Source organism: Clavelina lepadiformis, chromosome 3 (assembly GCF_947623445.1).
Source record: "Clavelina lepadiformis chromosome 3, kaClaLepa1.1, whole genome shotgun sequence".
Taxonomy (NCBI): Eukaryota; Metazoa; Chordata; class Ascidiacea; order Aplousobranchia; family Clavelinidae; genus Clavelina; species Clavelina lepadiformis.
This window is the reverse complement of record NC_135242.1, coordinates 5,537,924-5,557,499: the sequence shown is the minus strand read 5'-3', so window position 1 is coordinate 5,557,499 and position 19,576 is coordinate 5,537,924. Positions and strand designations below refer to the sequence as shown.

At 36.9% G+C, this 19,576-nt stretch overlaps 2 protein-coding genes and 1 long non-coding RNA gene across 3 annotated transcripts; all 3 read right to left on the bottom strand.

Moving 5' to 3' along the window:
* Positions 1–244: 244 nt before the first annotated feature.
* LOC143450334 (betaine--homocysteine S-methyltransferase 1-like) lies at positions 245–2,438 on the bottom strand. Its single transcript, XM_076950840.1, has 7 exons — positions 2,138–2,438; positions 1,869–2,063; positions 1,359–1,521; positions 1,010–1,183; positions 748–878; positions 542–636; positions 245–433 (listed from the first exon to the last, which is right to left on the bottom strand). Exons 1-7 carry the CDS (start codon positions 2,378–2,380, stop codon positions 346–348), a joined length of 1,089 nt encoding a protein of 362 aa, XP_076806955.1. The 5' UTR covers positions 2,381–2,438; the 3' UTR covers positions 245–345.
* Positions 2,439–5,530: 3,092 nt separating this feature from the next.
* On the bottom strand, positions 5,531–18,721 carry LOC143449010 (molybdate-anion transporter-like). Its single transcript, XM_076949029.1, has 12 exons — positions 18,491–18,721; positions 18,077–18,221; positions 11,154–11,214; positions 10,839–10,946; positions 10,665–10,757; positions 10,278–10,440; positions 10,019–10,173; positions 9,716–9,841; positions 9,464–9,566; positions 6,999–7,066; positions 6,836–6,915; positions 5,531–6,692 (listed from the first exon to the last, which is right to left on the bottom strand). The coding sequence occupies exons 1-12, from the start codon at positions 18,636–18,638 to the stop codon at positions 6,599–6,601; spliced, it is 1,344 nt and encodes a 447-aa protein (XP_076805144.1). The 5' UTR covers positions 18,639–18,721; the 3' UTR covers positions 5,531–6,598.
* LOC143449011 (uncharacterized) lies at positions 16,548–18,070 on the bottom strand. Its single transcript, XR_013114495.1, has 2 exons — positions 17,041–18,070; positions 16,548–16,878 (listed from the first exon to the last, which is right to left on the bottom strand). It is a non-coding gene; the product is annotated as an uncharacterized LOC143449011 (long non-coding RNA).
* Positions 18,722–19,576: the final 855 nt, after the last annotated feature.

The following is a 19,576-nucleotide window of genomic DNA, read 5'->3' as shown; positions in this document are numbered from 1 at the left end:
AATCACTATATCAAAAATATCAATTAATCAAAATTGCTTTGTGTAAACTCTACATATACTTAAAGCAGTTAGGTCTATACTTCTCTATAAATCTGATGTCTTGGCTTTGGACGAACCAAATTTGCCAATATAAAATTTTCTGGCCCCGTCCAGGAAAGGTTTGGCACCATAAAACGAAATTTAGTATAGTGTCTAACATGCATTCTAATTTAATTCTAAATGTCTGACTTTTTCTAAAACAAAATCTTTACATTCAATTTTATATTTTGCGAGCAATTGATTGTACAAGGTTCAACAAGTTTTACTTGAAAGCTTGAATTACCAAGCATTGTGTCCGGGTTGCATCTATTCTGTTGATTCTATTTCTGAATATGCGGAAGAGTGTGGCCTTCCGGACCCCGGTTTTACATTTAGCCAGAATTCTTTTGATCCTCTGAAAAAAGTTAATTGGCATATCTTTGAATCAACTATACTCACTACTCTTTATACTTAGTTGACATTGAAAATAGATTATATCGAATATTGCACGAACAGTTATTACTTCTTTTGGTGATTTCGCATGGAACTGCCTATCAATGTGGTGAATGGAGGACACATATCGTTGACAGGTGGATCCTTTTTTCTTTCTTCTGCCAACTAAATAGACATAAACAGAACCGTTTTATGATTTCACTTAGCTCTTGAATTAAAGTAAGTTGTCTATTCTGAAGTTTTAATTCTTCGGCCGTGAGAGATTTTTCGAAATACTTCATGCGAAATCGCCCTTATGTGGTGCGGCTCCATTCCACAGCATCCACCAATATATCGGACACCGAGCTCATAAGCAGATCTTGCAAACTTGTGCACCTCTCCTCTGGTTAGAGCTCGGGGCTCCATGGCTACAGAAAAAGTGTTGTATTTCTGGCAACATCTTCTCGATTAAGCTTATTGTATGTCGAATACATTGCACTGTAAGTTATTCATTGAGTTTGAACACACTAATATGTCATTAATTGTTATTTAATCGCACCGAGGGGGGCTTCGACAAGGCTGATGTATCCTTCCTTTTCGTTATCTACATCTGGACATCGCCAGCCTAAGGGTTGGCACATCAAGTACACTGAAAGACCTGCGATATCCAAAGCTGTCTTCATGCGTTTCAACGCATTCAGCATGGTGTCAATGTCGTACATACAGTTAAGACCTGCAAAGAAAGCTTTTCGTAAGAGATGCCTCGAATTCTTAGGCGTATTGTAACGAAGGAAGTGGGGATTGAGAAAACATCAAATCTCAAATGGAGTTTATTCGTACTGTTTAATGGAAAGTTTTTCACAAAAGTATCGTTCAGTTATACAGCCTTATGAGTCTACCTACTCTACCTATTATATCGGCGCCAGCTTTCGCCATTCGAACTGTGCACTCCTCAAGCGAAACGTCACTGTGATCTGGGTTAGGTCCAATTCTCATGGAGACAGCAATTGGCTTGTTGGCTTTTTTCATGACATCGATGCATAACTCTAGTTCTTCTATGTAATTAAAAAACTGAAACAAAACAGGCAAACATTAAAAATAGAAATAAATATAAATACGTAATATACGCCTACTTAATATATACGAGCTGAACAATCGTTTAGGCCAGGGATGTCCAACCTGCGGCCCGCGGGCCACAGTGCGGCCCACCTGAGATTTTTGTGCGGCCCGCTAGCCATTTTCACTCCAAAAGTATGTACTTCATGTACCCATTTTTCTTGAAATTTAATAGGTTTTGCGGCCCATTCAATTATTTCAAGTGACAATGCGGCCCACCATAATAAAAGGTTGGACATCCCTGGTTTAGGCCATGTAGAAAGCACTAGGATTAAGATGAAAATGTTTTTGAACAATGGTACCTCGGCCAGAAGAAAATCAACGTCATGTTTGATGAATACTTCAAGCTGGGCTTCAAATTCTCTTCTGGCTGCACTTAGATCCTTTCCGGGCGCGTAAGTCTCGACTGGCGAGAGTCCGCCACATACCAAAACATCTTGCCCTTCATTTGCTATCTCATGCGTCATCTTGCAAGCAGCGTCATTGATTTCGTTAGACTAAAAACATCATAAATCTACACAGCTGGCATCGCCCTTTACAAAATCAAGTAGCCTACAAAAGCAATACTTACCGTAAAAGTCGTGTTTCCTCGTCGTAGCCTTCCCTCGCATGAGTAAAAGCAAGGGGTTTGCAGCACGTCGGCACCAGCACGCATATATTCCCGCAATAGTTGTTTGACCGCTTCGGGGTAGAGGAGCACAGCTTCCGGCGACCAAAGCCCAGCACTACAATAACCACGTTTTTCTAAAGTCATGCACATGCTTCCATCTCCTACTATTGGACCTTCAGCCAGTCTTTGCAGGATATCTTTCATATCGAATTGTTCTATAATAACAATATCTTGCTATAACCGACACCCTACAGCTGCTGCAATAAAGATGTTACCAATTATTCATTTAACTTATTTTACTGCGGTGTAGACGAAAAAATAGTGCCAGCTGATAGCACGGAAAAACTAACAAACCCAACAAGGCTTAACGCTAGAAATATTGATGTAGACTTGCTCCTGGTAAATAACCAAGATGGCCACTAAAGACCAAAACTAAACTACTCGAACGGCTTTCGTTCTTATTTCGAACAAATGCGATTATGTGACGGTTGCCTTTGCAAACTTGCACTCTGTAGGCTTACGCTTTTCCTCTTCTTAAACCTATTCTATGTTCGTTTTTGTTGACTGTATTGGCTGCGCTGCTCTCGGCAAACTTTTTTGTGGGAACAGCAAATAAAGCACAGCACTTGAGATATTGCCATATGATTCAGCACAAACACATTTGAGTTAACGGAAATGTGCGTCGTGAGCCTCAAGTCTAGCTGTAGGACGTAGGCTAAAACTTAATCTCCTATTTTGTTTACACTGACTGGTTTGCAAATTAAAGCAACTTTCTATTGAAGAAGAATTTCAAACAAAAGCAGCCACAGACCAACTATGATTTTACTACGCCACCATTGGTTTTCGCTATTGAAAACGAGATTTGTACTCTGCGATTTCGAATTTCAAACGTTTAGCCTGCTAATTGTATTAGTTTTGCATACCGCAGTTTACTTAGACGGCAAAACCCAAACAAGCAAAATTGGATAGGTTTTTTCTGCAAAATCTCAAGATTTGCCGTTAGAAACATCAATTAGGCCTACGCCTGGAGTGGAAACACCAATTACACCTAATGTTAGTTCTTGTATTCCCGGTCAGCAACAAACATACGAAGTGGGAAAAATAAGCGATCTTGGGTTCGTCCTTGAACATCATTTGCAGCTTACCGAATGCCCCAAACAAAGTAATGTTAATCGTTTAAAGTCAAAATATTTGCCCAACTCGCCAAAAGTTTTGGCTGGCTGCTGGTCTAGCGTGGCAGAAATTGCCAATACAACACTTTTCATCACATTTCTTAAGAATAAATAACAGTTTTGCCTGTGATTAACAATGTGACTTGACAGTTAGTGGCCATGACAGCTAACCACCAGCGGTGGTCGGACGATTCAACCCACGGACGATTCAACCCCGGACGATTCAACCTGCGGACGATTCAACCCAGGACCATTCAACCCACGGACGATCCAACCCACGGACGATTCAACCAACGGACGATTCAACCCCGGACGATTCAACCCGCGGACGATTCAACCCACGGACGATTCAAACCACAGACGATTCAACCCGCGGGCGATTTAACCCATTTACAAAACCGTCTACGTAGTTCGTTATCAGGCACCGGATTGAATCGTCCGTGGGTTGAATCGTCCGTGGGTTAAATCGCCCTAGGTTGAATGGTCCTGGGTTGAATCGTCCGCAGGTTGAATCGTCCGGGGTTGAATCGTACGACCACCATAAATGCTAACTACCAGTAGCAGGAAACCAAGTAACAGGAAAGGTAAATTGAGAAATTTTCAACGTACGCAACGAAATAAACATAGAGGTGAGAACAGAAAAAGTAGCGACTTACGCGAACTAACAACTTCGGCAAAGAAAAGTCTTTGGTAAGCGCATGGCGTACATTTGCGTCAGAAGAAATAAAGTTACTCAACCTACAAACCAAACCGCTTTTCTTCAATAAACTAGTTAGATATAAAAAGAAGTTATGCTACGTTACCACTAGGGCTCGCGAAGGTATTACAGAATAGTGAGAATACTACCAACTAATTGACACAAACGGTGATTATATAAATTTTGACAAGCTTATGATTGACCATAACATTGTAGGCTACCTAACAATCAACTATTCGTGGAATACGTCAAACCTAAATCTGCAATCCCAGATGACTGGGACGAAACATCGCGACAAAACGACCACAATAGAAACCCATTAGAATCTCTAAAACAATGGGTTACACTCCATGGGAAAACAACAAAACGCAGCTACGAGTTCATTCTTCAGCGAAAAGCTACGACTGTCAATATCATGTAAAAAAATGGGAAAAAGAACTAGCAATTGACATACCCGAGACAACATGGAAAGAATTATACCGCGCCCATTACAACTCACCAATTGAAACAAAATTACGTTCATTTCAAATTAAACTTAACCTTAAAGCTATTGTTTCCAGCCAGGTGCTGTTCGCGTTTAGAGCATTAGACTCTGAGCTATGCGTTCATCGAAATAAATATATCACACACAAAAAAAAATCGGCAAAAAACACAAAATCGAATTTTTATTGCATTTTTCGAGGTACTACATTTAGATTAAAAACTATATAAATTGTTTCCGATTAAAACTTAGTTCTTGGCGAAATATTAAGATTTTAATTTTGTACATTGACCAGTCTCCTAGCCTAACTGAGTTTACTGGCCGTGCTAATTGTTACCAGCAATTATTACCTTAATTATTTTTGAACACGTTAAAACGTGAATTAAGTTGTTGTCACGTAGTTTCTTATTCAGTTACTTGTTCGCACATAATTAATTATGTTTGCGTGGTAGGCAATATTTTCTGATCGATCTGGTGTTTCCGTTTCAATTTGGTGGGTTTTCTCAAAAGTGCCCATGTTACTAATTAAGTAATTAGCTTGGTTTAAACTAAAATTAGGGTATAGGTACCTAATTTGTAAATATTAGTGATAGGCTAGTTATGCTCTTGCATACAATACATGCTTAAATATAAATTACTATTGGAATATCCGGAAATAACCCAGCACTGCTGCGGGTACCAGTACCAGCAAGTTAATGAACTGCGGTCCCGACGCAGTGAGATGCAGTTTTTATCTACAAACGCCAGTGATGCATCTACTTTACGCAATTGCCATACAACTGGAAGCTCTTCTTGCCCAAAGAAATGCTATTTCTGGTTTTTGTTTGATTGCCTTTCTGATATTGACCATAGTTTCATTCAGAGCTGTATAAAAGTACTAATTTTGCTACTCCAGTACAAAAACTTAATCTTAAAACAGTCAAGTAGAAGTACCAGGCCAGTTGGCAAATGCCAAGTACTCAGCATAGGTAATCGAGTACTTCTTTAAATTATTACAACATACAAATTACGGAATAATTTTTAATTTCCTTGAAACTTCATTAAGTCCCGCTATCCATCAAGACTATCACTATTTAAAAAGTTTAATATGCAATAACAAATCAACTATATAACTGGGACAAACAATTACCAATTCAAGTATTTAAAAAAACTCAGTACACATGATAAAGTGCCATCAACAAAAATGGTACTCGAGTCAAGCAGCTCTGGTCTGGTCTCATACACTAAAAGACTCGAATTGAGTGCTAGAATAGATGATAAATAACTCGATTTGTAATTCCGTTTTAAAGACTTCTAACAAGCAAGATTTATTTTCACTATACAAAAAGCTTCTTAAATGAGTTCAAAAAAATGAAACAACAATATAGTGTATAACTGTATATAGTAATTGTATACAATTGTATCTCTTGAAGATAGGACGAGCTCGACTTAAAATGTTCGCATCATTATTAGTTATAAAAACCTAGGCAACTGACATGCTTAAAGACAGTAAATTAAATTAAAGACAACGCAGTAAATTAAAAATTAGCACAAAGCAATTGATGTTTGAAATACTTCAGTTAGTACAATAAATTTGAACTACACAAGATCGATATATACCTGACAGTTTTAACCATTGTAAAGGACGGCATGAGTTGTTGGTACATCACAGCAATTGCAAAGGAACCAATATTATAGACTGTATTCCATAGTTCCACGGTAATGTCTTTCAGAAACTGTCGCAAGCATTTCACAAACGCAAGGACAAGACAACAAGTAACTGGTGTCATTCGCGTGGCGTAATATAAGCACAAAACGCGTAAAGAAATGTACAAAAGCTGTTTTTAAGTTGCATATTATAAAGCAGATTTCAAAAGTGCATCGAATAATTTCATGAATATGGTATAAATATGGAACGAAAGTTTATGAGCTATGTCTCGTATCAGCGTGTAGTCCAAATACCACATCTTTTACAGCAAAAAAACTTTAAAAATCAAGTTTCAAACGCTAGTCAACCACCAATGACGCAAAAACACAGGTAAGCAAGAAAATGGGCGGAATAACTGCAAGAACTAGTACACGACCACGTCCATTCAGTCAGAGTTTTGCTCATCTTTGGAAATCAAATCGCTTCCTTCTTCGTGGTACAGTGGCAGAGCCGCGTTCGTTTCTCCTTTCGAAACCAGCCTAATGTTTGAAAAATCAACATCATTGAAACAAAACAATCTGCACTGGTTTTCACAGTGTTCTGCTTCATTAATGAAATTGAAACATGCACTGGCACCTAACACGATTTGAAATTATCTCCACGCTATTCCAAAATAACTTACCTGAAAAGCATATGCTGAGCCACCGTTGCGAGCAGTAAGAAAATTACACAACAGGAAAATATCGTCTTCAAACTTAGGTCCTGTTAAAAGGTTTGTTTTCACCACATAACTTTACATTGTACTTGAATGACAATTTTAACATGAAAATCACTTTGAAACTGACCTGCAGCAATATAACAATAACGATCAAATTTAAAGGGATCCTGAAATAATTCATCACAGTGGATCTGACTGCAAAGAAAAGAAGTAAAATTGCTCATTATAGAACACAATTCTAATCGAATCATTTCAGGAAAAGAATCACATTAAACAAATTGAAACGTTCTCAATGAAAGAAAATCTCATCAACATTACAGCTCATTGCTATAAACAAAATTCATTTTTTGAAAGTGAACGTACTTAACACTAGAACGGCCGGAAATCAAGTTTACCTCCAACAGCCGGTGGTGTCGAAAACGACACCATCCTAAAAAATGTACTTTTTGATTAAATTTACTGAAAAACTCAAAACTATATACTTCCGTTAATGAATTTAAGATAAATTTTACTTGTTCAGTTGAAACAAAAACTAACATAGCTACAGTAAGTCAATCTTTTATGACGTTGCACAGATTTGTAAGGAACAAAATAAAACAACTTTTTTGATTTGAAACAAAAACGAACGCTATTCTGATGGTAGGTATCTTAACAAAACTTTAACTATTGTAGATAAAGGTGATATGATTCCTTCACACAATAAGATAAGTCTTTTGAGTTTACAGCAGGACCCATGTTGATCAATTTACGTCGTGCAGTTTTTGCATTCTGTCAGCTTCCAGTCGTCGTTACCACACACTCCGTAAATTGGCCTGCTGCATTGAGTGCAAACAGTAACTGTATTATTTTTGCAACCTTTTCCTGCACATTTGCTTCGCTTTCCAGATGGCCTTTTCTGTGCTGGGTTCACTTTTCTCTGGACCACATGCTTCCTCTTCACCACGTAAGCATCCCTCAACCCCTCAATAAGCTGGAGTATGAAGCTTCGTCGGTTGATGTTGCTATCGGAACTTTTTCTGTACAGAATCCAGCAATTTAGCGCTGCTATGTCCAGTAGGTTTGTCCAAACAGCCAAAGGCCAACGTCTACTTGCTGCATGGGTTGTGTGTTTCTTGCCATTTGGTCGAAATCGTCCACGCCTACCTTGTTTTGGTTGTAGAATTGAATAACAGTAAATTTCTTTTTTTCTGTTGCATCAGTGCTTGGGCTGTTGTGCATTGTCGATAAAAGGTTAACATTTTTCTTTTGTTTGCACTGGTAATTCACAAGCAAACAGTTTTTCGGTAAATTGTAGAAGAACTTGCTAGAAAACTTTTTTTCTTCTCCTCTGTTTATCTCTTTTGGAAATCCTTTGCTGTTAGGTCGAATCGTTGGTACAATTGTCATATTTCTTTGGCTTAGCAAACCAGCAAGAACTATTTTTTTGCCTGTTGCCTGCTATTTGTTGCCTACTGTACAGTTTGTAACCTAGCTCTGCTAATAGCGTATGAAACAAAAAAAAACTATTACTGGATGCTTTTATTTTTAATTATTCTTTTTATAATATGGAAAACGTATAAAGCTCTTAGTCTAACTGCTGTAACATACAATCCATGCGTTGCACAAAAACTGCCGTGTGCATTTCACAGTTAGTCTTCACTGCAATACAAAGCAATTTTGAATTGTGCAAACGTACACGGACAAAGTAGGCTACGTGTATCACCTCATAAACTCAACATAAAACTTGTATCTAACAGAGACAAACAATCCAGTGAAAAGATAAAAACCAGGGTAATCTCAGGTATATGATAGTTGGAAGTGTAATCGTGCGATGTAATAAGATGTTGGAGTCTATTGTACCTCTAAAATCATCTTGGTGTCGATTTCGACACCTCGGCCGTTGAAGGTATAACAGGTATAAAAAATTAATCGAAAATCAAATTTCAGTAAATATTACATATCCGTACTCTTTGAAGAAAGTTAGGAAGCTACTGAAAATTTTATCACGCTGCAACTGCATTTGCTAAAAAATAAAACACATCAAAATTCAAAAAGTGTCGATTTCGACACCTCGGCCGTTCTAGTGTTAATACTCATATGACCAGACATATGCATAACCCTCATTTATTGGATCAAAATGGAAAATACGTTGTCGCTTATGTGCATGACATGCTGTCGAGCTTAAACATCAACGAATAAAAATCGGTAATTGATGGAACAAATTTCCTAGGGATTTGGTCTTTACTGTATGTAGTATCTAAAGGGCCTATTACAATTAACTGTATGAGAACGAGTCGGTGGGTCATAGTATTGCCGTTCTGAATAATACAATACAAATTCTAATTCGACGCAATATAAAAGTGCGAAGATCAAAAACGCTTATGATGTATCTATGTGAGCGTCATTAGTGGACAACTAAGAAGCATCATCTTGTCTGTGCATTGACAATTTAAGAAAGCTTTTTAAGAAATTTTTATCATAATAATTTTGTCAGAATTTTAGTGACAAATAACTGGACTACATGATGCTCCAATGCGAAGCTTACTGTAAAATATTGAGATGGAAAATAATATCCACTAAGTGTAAACTATGCACGCTAACGCATAATCAAACCTGATTCGGGCACATATATACTCCTCATAGTTCCAAGCGAAGGCCAAAATATACCGACACAAACTTCAAATACAAAAAAACCCAATAATATCCACAAATGATTCTGTGAGTGAAAAACATAATTTTTGCTTGTGAACTAGTTAAATAGCAATCAAATCAAATCGTGTAACCACAGAAAAATCTACACCAAAACCTTCAAACATTTGCGTATACCAAACCGGTTGTTATCAGTAGTAAACCAAAAAGACATACTTCAGGAAAGAATACAGGTATGGCAAGGGATGATGCTGATGTCAACAGCACAAACCTCATAAAAGATTCGATTGAGAAAAAACGACTTGCAAGTTTAAACACTGACGATCCAATCATTACAGCAACCTGAAATAGAATAATTACATGGCGCTTAACAGCATTGTGTTTGCTAAACGGAAAGAGCCATTCCTTCATAACCGCTCGCATATCCAGGCAATTAATACAAATGTCATGCCTTCCTGCAATGCACAATTGTTGCTGTATGACTAAGTTCCTTACCCATACTGATTGTTCAAAACCTACCATAAATGAAGCAAAAATTAATCCGTGAGGAATTGTAGGCTTTGATATAACATCACTGGACTGCGGGGTAAGAGCTGGTGTCCATTCCAGCACAAATGTATACATAGAGCCTTCAAAGAAGGATTGCACTACACCCAACATCATGATCTTAGGGTCTGAATGATGCATGAACAAACGGTACTTTGTGGCATGATACAAACATTTTACTTTTTTTACTATTTCTTAATTCTATGATAATTTAAAGCACGTAAGCATGTACCCTTTAAAGTAATGGTAAGTGCATTTTTAAAGTTTGTTGAAAATGTGGATTCAGCATCTCCGTGGTTTTCCTTCCACATTAGGGTTATAGCTAATACCATCACCACTAGCACAGTCATAGACACATCAAACGGTGCAACAAATCCATACATGTCCGCAAAAACCTTTCAAAAGACAAACAGATATAATACATTAATTACATTTCAGTCTTTCTCATGATGAAATACATATATGCTAATATGTAGGATGAATACTCTGTACTCTTGGAGACAAATTAAACAGTAGATCTATCTTCCAGCAGCACAAATTTACAAGGACTAATATTATACATAAATACAAAACATTCGTTTGTCAATTATTGCTCTCTTAAATTTCTTATTATTGCTACCTGAGCTAAATGGCCTGCTGAAATTGCTACCAGGGAATTACCAAGCGTTGCTCGTGAAAACAACTCACCCAGAAGATCTTGACCAAAATCCCTCTGTAAAGGACATACTCATTTCTTGATTTATATTATCAAATATCTTGTCATACAGAAATTTTGTAAAATCAGTGGTTATACCTTGTGGTATTCACACACAAGCCAGGATTCAAAAGCACTGAAGAGAATGGAAGTAGCTATCCCACCCAGGAATCTGCCGACCAATAATATCCAAAAGACGGGAAAATGCTATTTGCAAAGTGATGAAAAGTAAGATAAAGATAATTACAATGCAAGGAAATAATGAATTCAAAGCAAGTAAAACCTTTAGCATTTTTAATATTTGAATGAATGATTAATTTTTTTATGCAAAACCATGCACTTTAAATAACTTGTACAATGATGAAATTTAACAAAACATTAACTTTATAATTTCATTATACGAAAGTCTCCAACCTTTGTGATACATGCCAATGAATAAAGGACAGCATACACAATGCAGGTAAACCGGCGACCCCTAGAAATATGGACATAAATAGGAAAAAACTTATATATAACTTGGAAATTACAAGCTCCACAAAATGCTTAACTGTTGTATTATGCTGCTATTATAGGTTGGTGATATAGAGCTACCGTGAGCGCTAATTGTTTGCAATTTATCACTCAAGTATAATTTAAAAACCTAACAACCCAACTTTTGCTTTTGAGTAATGATCTCCATTCACAATTACAGTTATTTCTGAGTTTCCAATTATTATGACAAAACGAAAAAGAATTTTATTTAGCAACCCCAAACATTTTAAAAATGAATTGATTTGTATAAAGAAAAGCCATTTGAAATGAATTAGGAGACATTTGTGCTTACTAGCTAATTCTAACCAACAGAATAGGTTTCATAGAAGGCTAAAAAAAGCCTTTTATTTCAGCCTTATTCTATACAGAAAAAAGACTTACCACCAGACTAAATTTATACAGAGACAACATCCTATTAAACATTCAAACAACAATGTAGAAGATTTTTCACTGGATGTGAAACAAAAAATATTAATATCGGCAGCCTAACCTATAAACCATTTAATAACACTGGTCAACACACATTTTGGTGCCAAGAAAGTTTCAACGGTTTTAGGGTATTTTTATGTCGCTGAATCCAAAAATGGCATTAGTTTTTCTGAATTGGCTCTAGTTTTTGAGATATAGTCAAGTGGGGCAAAAAAATGCAAAATTGACAAACTTTTGATTTTCTCGCTAAAAAATGGGCCAAAAAGTCAAGTTTTACCCTCTATTGATCAATATTAATATTCCATTGATGTATCCAAAAAATTGGAGCATTATGTTTATTCTTTTTATTTTTATCGAATATTTTGTGTTGCTTTTTTTTCCCCAGTGTTTGGGGCAATAAAAACCATGCTCGGGGTAAAAAAAAACAATCAATTTCGACAGCAAATTTTGTTTATTAAAAGCAACACAAAGCAGAAGAAATAGCAATATATACAGATGAGGATGAAACTGTAACATCTTGTTCAAACAAACAAAAAAGTTTATGCATTATGAAGTCCATATTTGCTTAGGAACACAAATTTTTCTTTCACTTCCTCTTCTTCGGCAAAACCAAAATATGATTTTGCACGTCCGACAGAAGTTAACACTGCGGTTGAAGGACCCCAAAAACAATTTTCAACGGTGACTATATCTATGTCTTCCTTTGTTTGCCAGTCCCAATACACTGCATCTTCTGAAGTTGATTTCTTGTCCCAAAACTTAAATTCAGCTTGCTCAATTTTTCCATCAACCTCGTCTCTGAAGACCTTCAGAAGTTTTCCCCAATAATATGTTTTTGGCTTCTCCCAAAACACTGCAAAGTACTTTCCAACTTGCTTTTTGTTTATTTCCAATTTAATTGTTCTCTTTTCTCTCTTCTGTTCATTTACACTTTCTTCAGTTACATCTCTTCTCTCTTCCTCTACATCTTCCATTCTAACAACTGTGTCTTCTCTTGTTTTGTCATTCATTGCTTCAGATTCATCGTCAGACTCTTCTACCATCTCATCCTCTGTATCTACTCTCCTTATGTCTTCATCCGTTTGTCTTTGAATTTCCCGCTCCATCCTTCTTTCTATTTCTTCCTCCTCCTCCAAGTCCAGTGAATTTATTTCTTCATCTTCGTCTGCGTTCCTTTTCCTTCTCCCAGCTTTTCTCTTTTTTGCAATTGTTCCATTTGCTTCAAAGTTTTCAACTTGCTCGTTAAATTCTTCATTTGTTAAAATGCTTCCATTCATCTTCACTCTTTTTTCTTTTTTTCTTCTTGTCATTTGTTTGTCGTCCCCTTGATTTTAACACACTTTCTATCGAAACCGATTAATCTTTTGACACAAGCCGTATTTCATACTTCATCCCTTCGGGAGCGTGAAGTTGCAACTCATTGATGATGTCCTTTGTTGTTCTGATCCGTGATTGTACTGTGGTTCTCGTCGACGGTGTGGAAACAGCTTAAATGTTGCGGATTGATGAGGTGGATGGCATTTCTTCCACATTACTTGACCATTCAGTTTCCTGTGGACTGGTCTTTTCCAAAATTGGATTGCCTTCTTCATCTTTTGGAGAAACACAATGCTACCAGGACTGGTTAAACTACTACTGAACGGAGACTTCTGAAACTGGTAAATGCTTACAAGAAGGTAAAGCTTTTGAATAGCTATTTGGCAGGAGTTCAACAAAGTGGAATGGTACATAAATCAATTAACTACAAAGAACAACACAAAATGATTGGAGAGTAAAACTTAACGCTTAACTTCACTCGCTTAACTTAATTTCAAATGAATCATCAGCACATTAGGATTAATGTATTTACTAGAGATCAGGAAACTGAGACAATGCAAGTAAAGCATTAAAGTGCTAGTTTAATTCCTTATAGCAACCAAAATCGTTCTAAAATGAAAGTTATTAAAGATGGGGTAAAAAAAAACAAGCACTGGGAAAATAAAAACAACTGTTTTTTTTTGCCCCAACACATTGTGTAGTTTTGGGGTAAAAAAAGACAACATAGAATAGAATGAAAGGTTAACAGCAATCAAAATTGAAGTACTGGAGTACAATCATACTAAAATATCATGTAGATACACATAAAAAGATTGTGATTTTTAACCATCGTTTTCGATCCACAAAAAGTTTAGTAAAGAGCAAAAAAAGTTTTTTTGGACCGTTTTTGGGTCAATTTAGTGATTTGCATAGTTCCTGAAGAGTACTTACCTCTAGACCTGTATTGTATGTTAAAAAACTATGCAAATAAATGATGTTTCTAACCATGCAAAGCTTTTTCAAAAAAATCATTCTTAGGGGGAGTTGGGGGGGCTGTCCTTTTTTACCCCAAGTACCCCTATGTTTTTTTTTGCCCCAACTGACTATATTCCATATTTTTGTTTCAAAAAGTGCTAAAAATACGCAAATTTTGACATAGGTAAAATTCTCTTTATACTACAACTTTGATGAGTCTACATCTGTCTTTTCAATCATGTGCATACAGTATTCTTCTATTTCTGATGCGATATTGTTAAAGACGCAATCGTTAACACAAAGAGCCTTCTTTATGCGAATCATGTTTCATGTGAAAATCAAGCAAAAATTATAAAACTTAGGCGATGTTAGCAGTAAACAACAGATTTTTGTAACGCAAAAACAGGCGACGTCAAAGCACAAACACTACTTTTAGTAACGCTCAAAGTACATTTAGTAAGCTGTCAAAGCACGCTAATCAATCATATATCGGTACTGTAATACAAAAAAATTAGTCGATGCTTGTAAATTTTCTTTTGTACGACTTTCTGGAACGTGATGCAGCCAAGCAGTCACGTTGGAGACTCCAACAGTAGTCGGCCATCATATGGGCATCCCACCTGCCCTGATACCTCTCTTCCATGACCTTAATGTCCTGGTGGAACCTTTCTCCCTGCTCTTCACTTAGATCACCAAGGTTTGCAGGAAAACAATCTAAGTGGCTGAAGAGATAGTGAACCTTGATACTCATCTTCACACCCAAATCTTTCAACTTGGAAAGCATATCTTCCACCAATTCTTGGTAATTTTCAGCTTTTCGGTTACCAAGAAAGTTCTGTGTGACTAAAACAAACGATTGCCAAGCAGCAGACTCTGATTCTGTCATGGACTGCACAAAACACACATCCTTTATGAGTTTGCGGATCTGAGGGCCATCAAAAATGCCTGCTTTAAGCTTTTCGATGGTCAAAGCAGGAAATGTTCTGCAAATATAGTTGAAGCAATCCCCAGTTGCAGGCAAGGCTTTCACAAATTGCTTCATCAAACCAAGTTTTATGTGCAGCGGTGGAATGATGATCTTCTCTCTAGCAACTAAAGGTTCATTTATGATGTTACTTTCACCTACTCTCATGGAATCTCTAAGTGGCCACCCTTTCTTCACCCAGTGATCAGTGCGCGCTCGGCTATCCCACAAGCAGATAAAACATGGGTATTTTGTATAGCCGCTTTGCTGGCCAAGCAAAAAATTTACCATCTTCAAGTCTACACAGATTAACCATTGGTGAGAGTCATAATCCAGTTTCTGTAATACCGTTTTAATGTTGTTGTACTCTTCTTTTAGTTTTGTTGAGTGGCCAATTGGGAGAGATGCATATCTGTTACCATTATGTAGCAATACACATTTCAAACTCCTTTTCGAACTGTCTATGAATAAGCGCCACTCTTGAGGTCTATATTGTGGCACTCCCATTTTCAGCAGAAGCCCTTCGATGTCTTTGCAGTAAACAAGTTCATCTTGTTGGCTAAAATACGGAAGTAATTCTTTCTCTCTTGTACGGTAGAATGTTATTGAAGCTCCGGTTCCAAGGCAGTTTTTGTCTTTGAGTCGGGATGCCAAAATTTCTGCTGCTTCTTTGGTTAAGTTGAGATCCCTGATAAGATCGCTCAGCTCCTCCTGCTTGAATGGCTCTGGAATGAATGGACTGCTTTCGAACACACTTCCACTGCTCTCACTCACAGTCACAGGAAAATGCATCCTCCCAGTGACAAGGCCTAAGCATATTGTCAAACTTCCACTAATGAACTCAATTCTCACTTGAATTACAAAAAAACTCCACGTTTTCCAAACTTAGTTATGTGAGCAATAGCTTGAACTTGACTCGTGGTATTCCTTTCTCTGGCTACAGAACTATTAAACTCTGATTACAACATCTTTAGTCTACAACAATATAGCTATAAAATGAGATATTGATATGATGTGATAACTGAAGGGAGTACTCTACACTGTACATGTGGTGAACAATACAAAGAAACTGTAGCTTATCAGAATGATGCCGAAAATGGAGTGTTTTCAATGCCTTGTTTCTGAAGTAATGGGATGCTACAATAACAAATAGACATAGTGGAGTATCTGGTCCAAAATAAGTAATGCATACTGCCAAAGAGACATTTCCAATATGCATTTTACTGATGCTTGTGTTCACAATTGGCAGATACTAAAGTTAACGATTTTTCTCTTGTCAAAAATAAAAAACATCGATATCTCAAAAACTAGAGCCAATTCAAAGAAACGAATGTTATTTTCGGACTCAGCAGCCCAAAATTACCCAGAAACCATCAAAATATCTTTGGCACTCAAAAAAAATGTTTTTTTTGTTGGCCAGTGTAATTAATTTAACTTCAATGCTTTTTGTGATACTACAGTGAGACCTCGTTAATCCGGACCACTTCGTTTCGTCAAAAAATGTCGGTTTAGCGGGGTATCCGGATAATCGGAAAGTAAAAAATCAATCAATCTTGCAAATGCAGCACCGTGTTCAAAACGACGTATGCACCTTACTCCAATTCTAAGTGCCGAGTTTCTGGCTGGACAGCAACTAAAATAAAATTATATTTATTGTATGATCCGACCCAGTGTCGAACCCCAGAACCACCGTATTAAAGACGAATGCTCTCCAAGTGACGAACATTCGGTCGCAAATCGGTTTGACAACCGCTCTTGCGTGGCGAAGCATTCCGGTGGGACCAACTGTCTTGAACTTTCTTTGACCTGTTTCCAATCTTTGCGCAATGCGATATCAAAAGCTGATAGCACGATTGAGTTGCAGCAGTATGTCTTCAATAGATTGCCGCACTCAACCGATGTAATGTACGTATTTTTTTGCGACCGCGGAAGCGTTGTTTGTTACTGTTGATGAACAATTTATTTTTTCGTTTCTAAAATACTGTACAATACTGTACTTTTGAATCAATAAAGACCGCAACGTTATTATGCGTAGATAATCGGCTATTGTTTCGTCAACAAACTAACATAGTGTATTAGGACAGTCGTGAATCATTTTCGCTTAACTGTTAATAATCCGGTTTATCGGATTTTATTGCTATTGATTTAGCACATTTGTTCCGAAACTTTAGTGTCGGAGTCGGACAGCGGGGTTTCCGGATTAAAGGGGTAAAATGCATAGGAAGAAATCCGTTCCCGGCAGTTTTGTGTCGGATAGCGGGGATTCCGGTTCATCGGGGTCCGGATTAACGAGGTCCCACTGTATATATTTGCAATACACCATCCTTTATTGTCTATATAAATCCACTTTGTTTAGGACGATGAATACAAGCCCTCTGTTAGCATGTTTCCTTGTTTTCGATTAACTACCTGAGTGTGACTAGTATGTGAGAGTGCACCGAATTTGCGAACCAAACCAAAATGCCAATTAAGTATGCATTGAGTTAAGCCTTTGATAGGTCTTCAAGCTTGGTTGCTAGTGGCAGCTGAGTGGGATAATGCTTCCGAGGTCAGTCATCGCTAATGTTACTCGGGTGAGTAGAGTAATATCCCAGTTAAGTTTGCAACTTGAATCTGAGCAGTTAGTGTGAACTTAGCTGGTAGTGGTAGGTGCAAACTTAGCAATTACAGTTTTTTGGAAATCGTTTTATTTGTTTGCTTCGTGACGTCACAGACACTTGTCTTGGCGAGGGGTGCTATTTCATTCTACATTTAAGTTTTGCTAAGAACTAGTTTGGAGAATTATTGGTAACTGATTGGCTTGTCTTCTTGTCAGAAATTTAGGCAGCGCTAAAGCTTTGTACTGTAAATACAATATGATACAAATTAATATTTTTGCAGTTGTTATATTTCGAAAAATATCAAGGTTTCATTCGAACACTACACAAGTTTTTTCTCTCTATTCACATGATGTCAAATGAAAAATTCAAAAAGTTGAATCTAGATTTTGTGATAAATTTTTGCAAACTTAATCGAGATGTTACTGTAGTGCTTCTAGTTGCCAACCTTATACTTTGTATCACTTATTTTTACGATTATAGGGAATTAAAATTTTATGATAATTGGTAATACAAGTAGCGCAACTGCGCAACAAACAACTTACATTTTATCAGCGCTTGAACCTACAAATGTGCCAAAGATCATGCTGGAACCAAATCCAGCTACGAACAAAACATCGATCTGATGGGTTGTCATGCCGTAATGCTGATATAAAGCATACACATACGGCCCTTGCAGCCAGTCACCTCCTATATGTAAAACAGTAAGAATCGTTAATGTAAACATGATAAATGCATTTACAACAGAAAACAAAATTTCAGAAAAAAACACTTTAATGCAACATCAGCAAGTGACAAAGCCAAGAAATTGAAAGGAACTGCCCAGGAACTGAACCAGTGCAAGTTTGGACAGGCGAGATTAAACTAAAAACATGAGTATCTGGAAAGGAACTAATGCACATTTGGTGTGAGTGTATATATAAATTAATAAATATACATATATACGACTAATTTCTCACCCATTGCAAGCAAATACACAACGAGGTACTGCTTCTGAAACATTTTAAAGGCACTGCTCTCTGGGATTTCAGCTACCTTTCTTGTATAGATATACATCACTATGCATATCACAAGCAGAATCCAAAAACTTAACCAAAACATATCCATTATAATTTATGTATTGTGAGGTGACTGGTAACCTACAATATCATTTACCAGCAACCTGTTAAAATAAATTTAAATTACAAAAATATTATCCGGTTTTCATTGGCTCTTAAATGATTTTTCATTTTATCAAGGAATATATATAAATTGCCATTGGCTTATTTATATATTTAATCAAAAACCTTTACACAAACAAGTGCTTTCTTTTTCATTAAATAAACATTTAATTAACAGCATCAGTAAAACTTTATTGAAAATGGAAATAAATGATGCCAATGACCATTTATCATTACCACCACCATTACCATTTACCATTACCAGGGCCATTTTAATGAGGACAGCACATTAAATAACTTATATGTTACGCCTGATAAAGTAAATAAAGTACAACCAATGTGCAAAATGCTGTTTGGCGAACATTCTCACCTTCCAGCATACTTTGCAGTCTAGCAATCTGACAGACTCTTTTGACCACCTAGCCTTAACAATGGATATTGTTAACACTAAAACCAGGCACGTTAAAGGAATTAAATCTAATTTAAATTGAAGAATGTAAACGTTCTGAACTTAACGATGATAGTTTAGGATAATTATAGAATATATCGAAAGATAGCCGAGTGGAATCCGATGCATAGCCTATAGGCCTAACAGTATAGGCATCGCCTCTATATATAAGCTTACCAAGAATGCAGCACGCTTACTGTACAGCCGTGGCTCATATACATGTTGTTATCATTATCAGCTCATGCAGAGTAGGCTATTGTCATTTTGCATCTGATGCAGAAGTGCACAACCATAGGATGCCTTTGCATACTAAACCCAAGCTACTCTATTCATGACGTCATCTGGTTGCGCACTACTGCAGTGTAACTGCAGTAACTGCACAACATCCGTTATTGACCAGTCGCCGACTAGCTAAACTTTCCGATCTAGCGCACTTT

Bases quoted from the DNA above. Each gene is read 5' to 3' on its own strand.
- LOC143450334 (XM_076950840.1), bottom strand. From the start codon at position 2,380: ATGAAAGATATCCTGCAAAGACTGGCTGAAGGTCCAATAGTAGGAGAT. The intron at 879-1,009 runs GTGCGATTAAAT...CTTTTTCTGTAG, and splicing joins CCTTGTCGAAGCCCCCCTCG to CCATGGAGCCCCGAGCTCTA. The intron at 637-747 runs GTATTTCGAAAA...ATGTCTATTTAG, and splicing joins TAAGGGCGATTTCGCATGAA to TTGGCAGAAGAAAGAAAAAA.
- LOC143449010 (XM_076949029.1), bottom strand. From the start codon at position 18,638: ATGGATATGTTTTGGTTAAGTTTTTGGATTCTGCTTGTGATATGCATA. The intron at 10,947-11,153 runs GTTGGAGACTTT...CTTTGCAAATAG, and splicing joins CATTGGCATGTATCACAAAG to CATTTTCCCGTCTTTTGGAT. The intron at 6,916-6,998 runs GTCAGTTTCAAA...ACCTTTTAACAG, and splicing joins TTATTGTTATATTGCTGCAG to GACCTAAGTTTGAAGACGAT.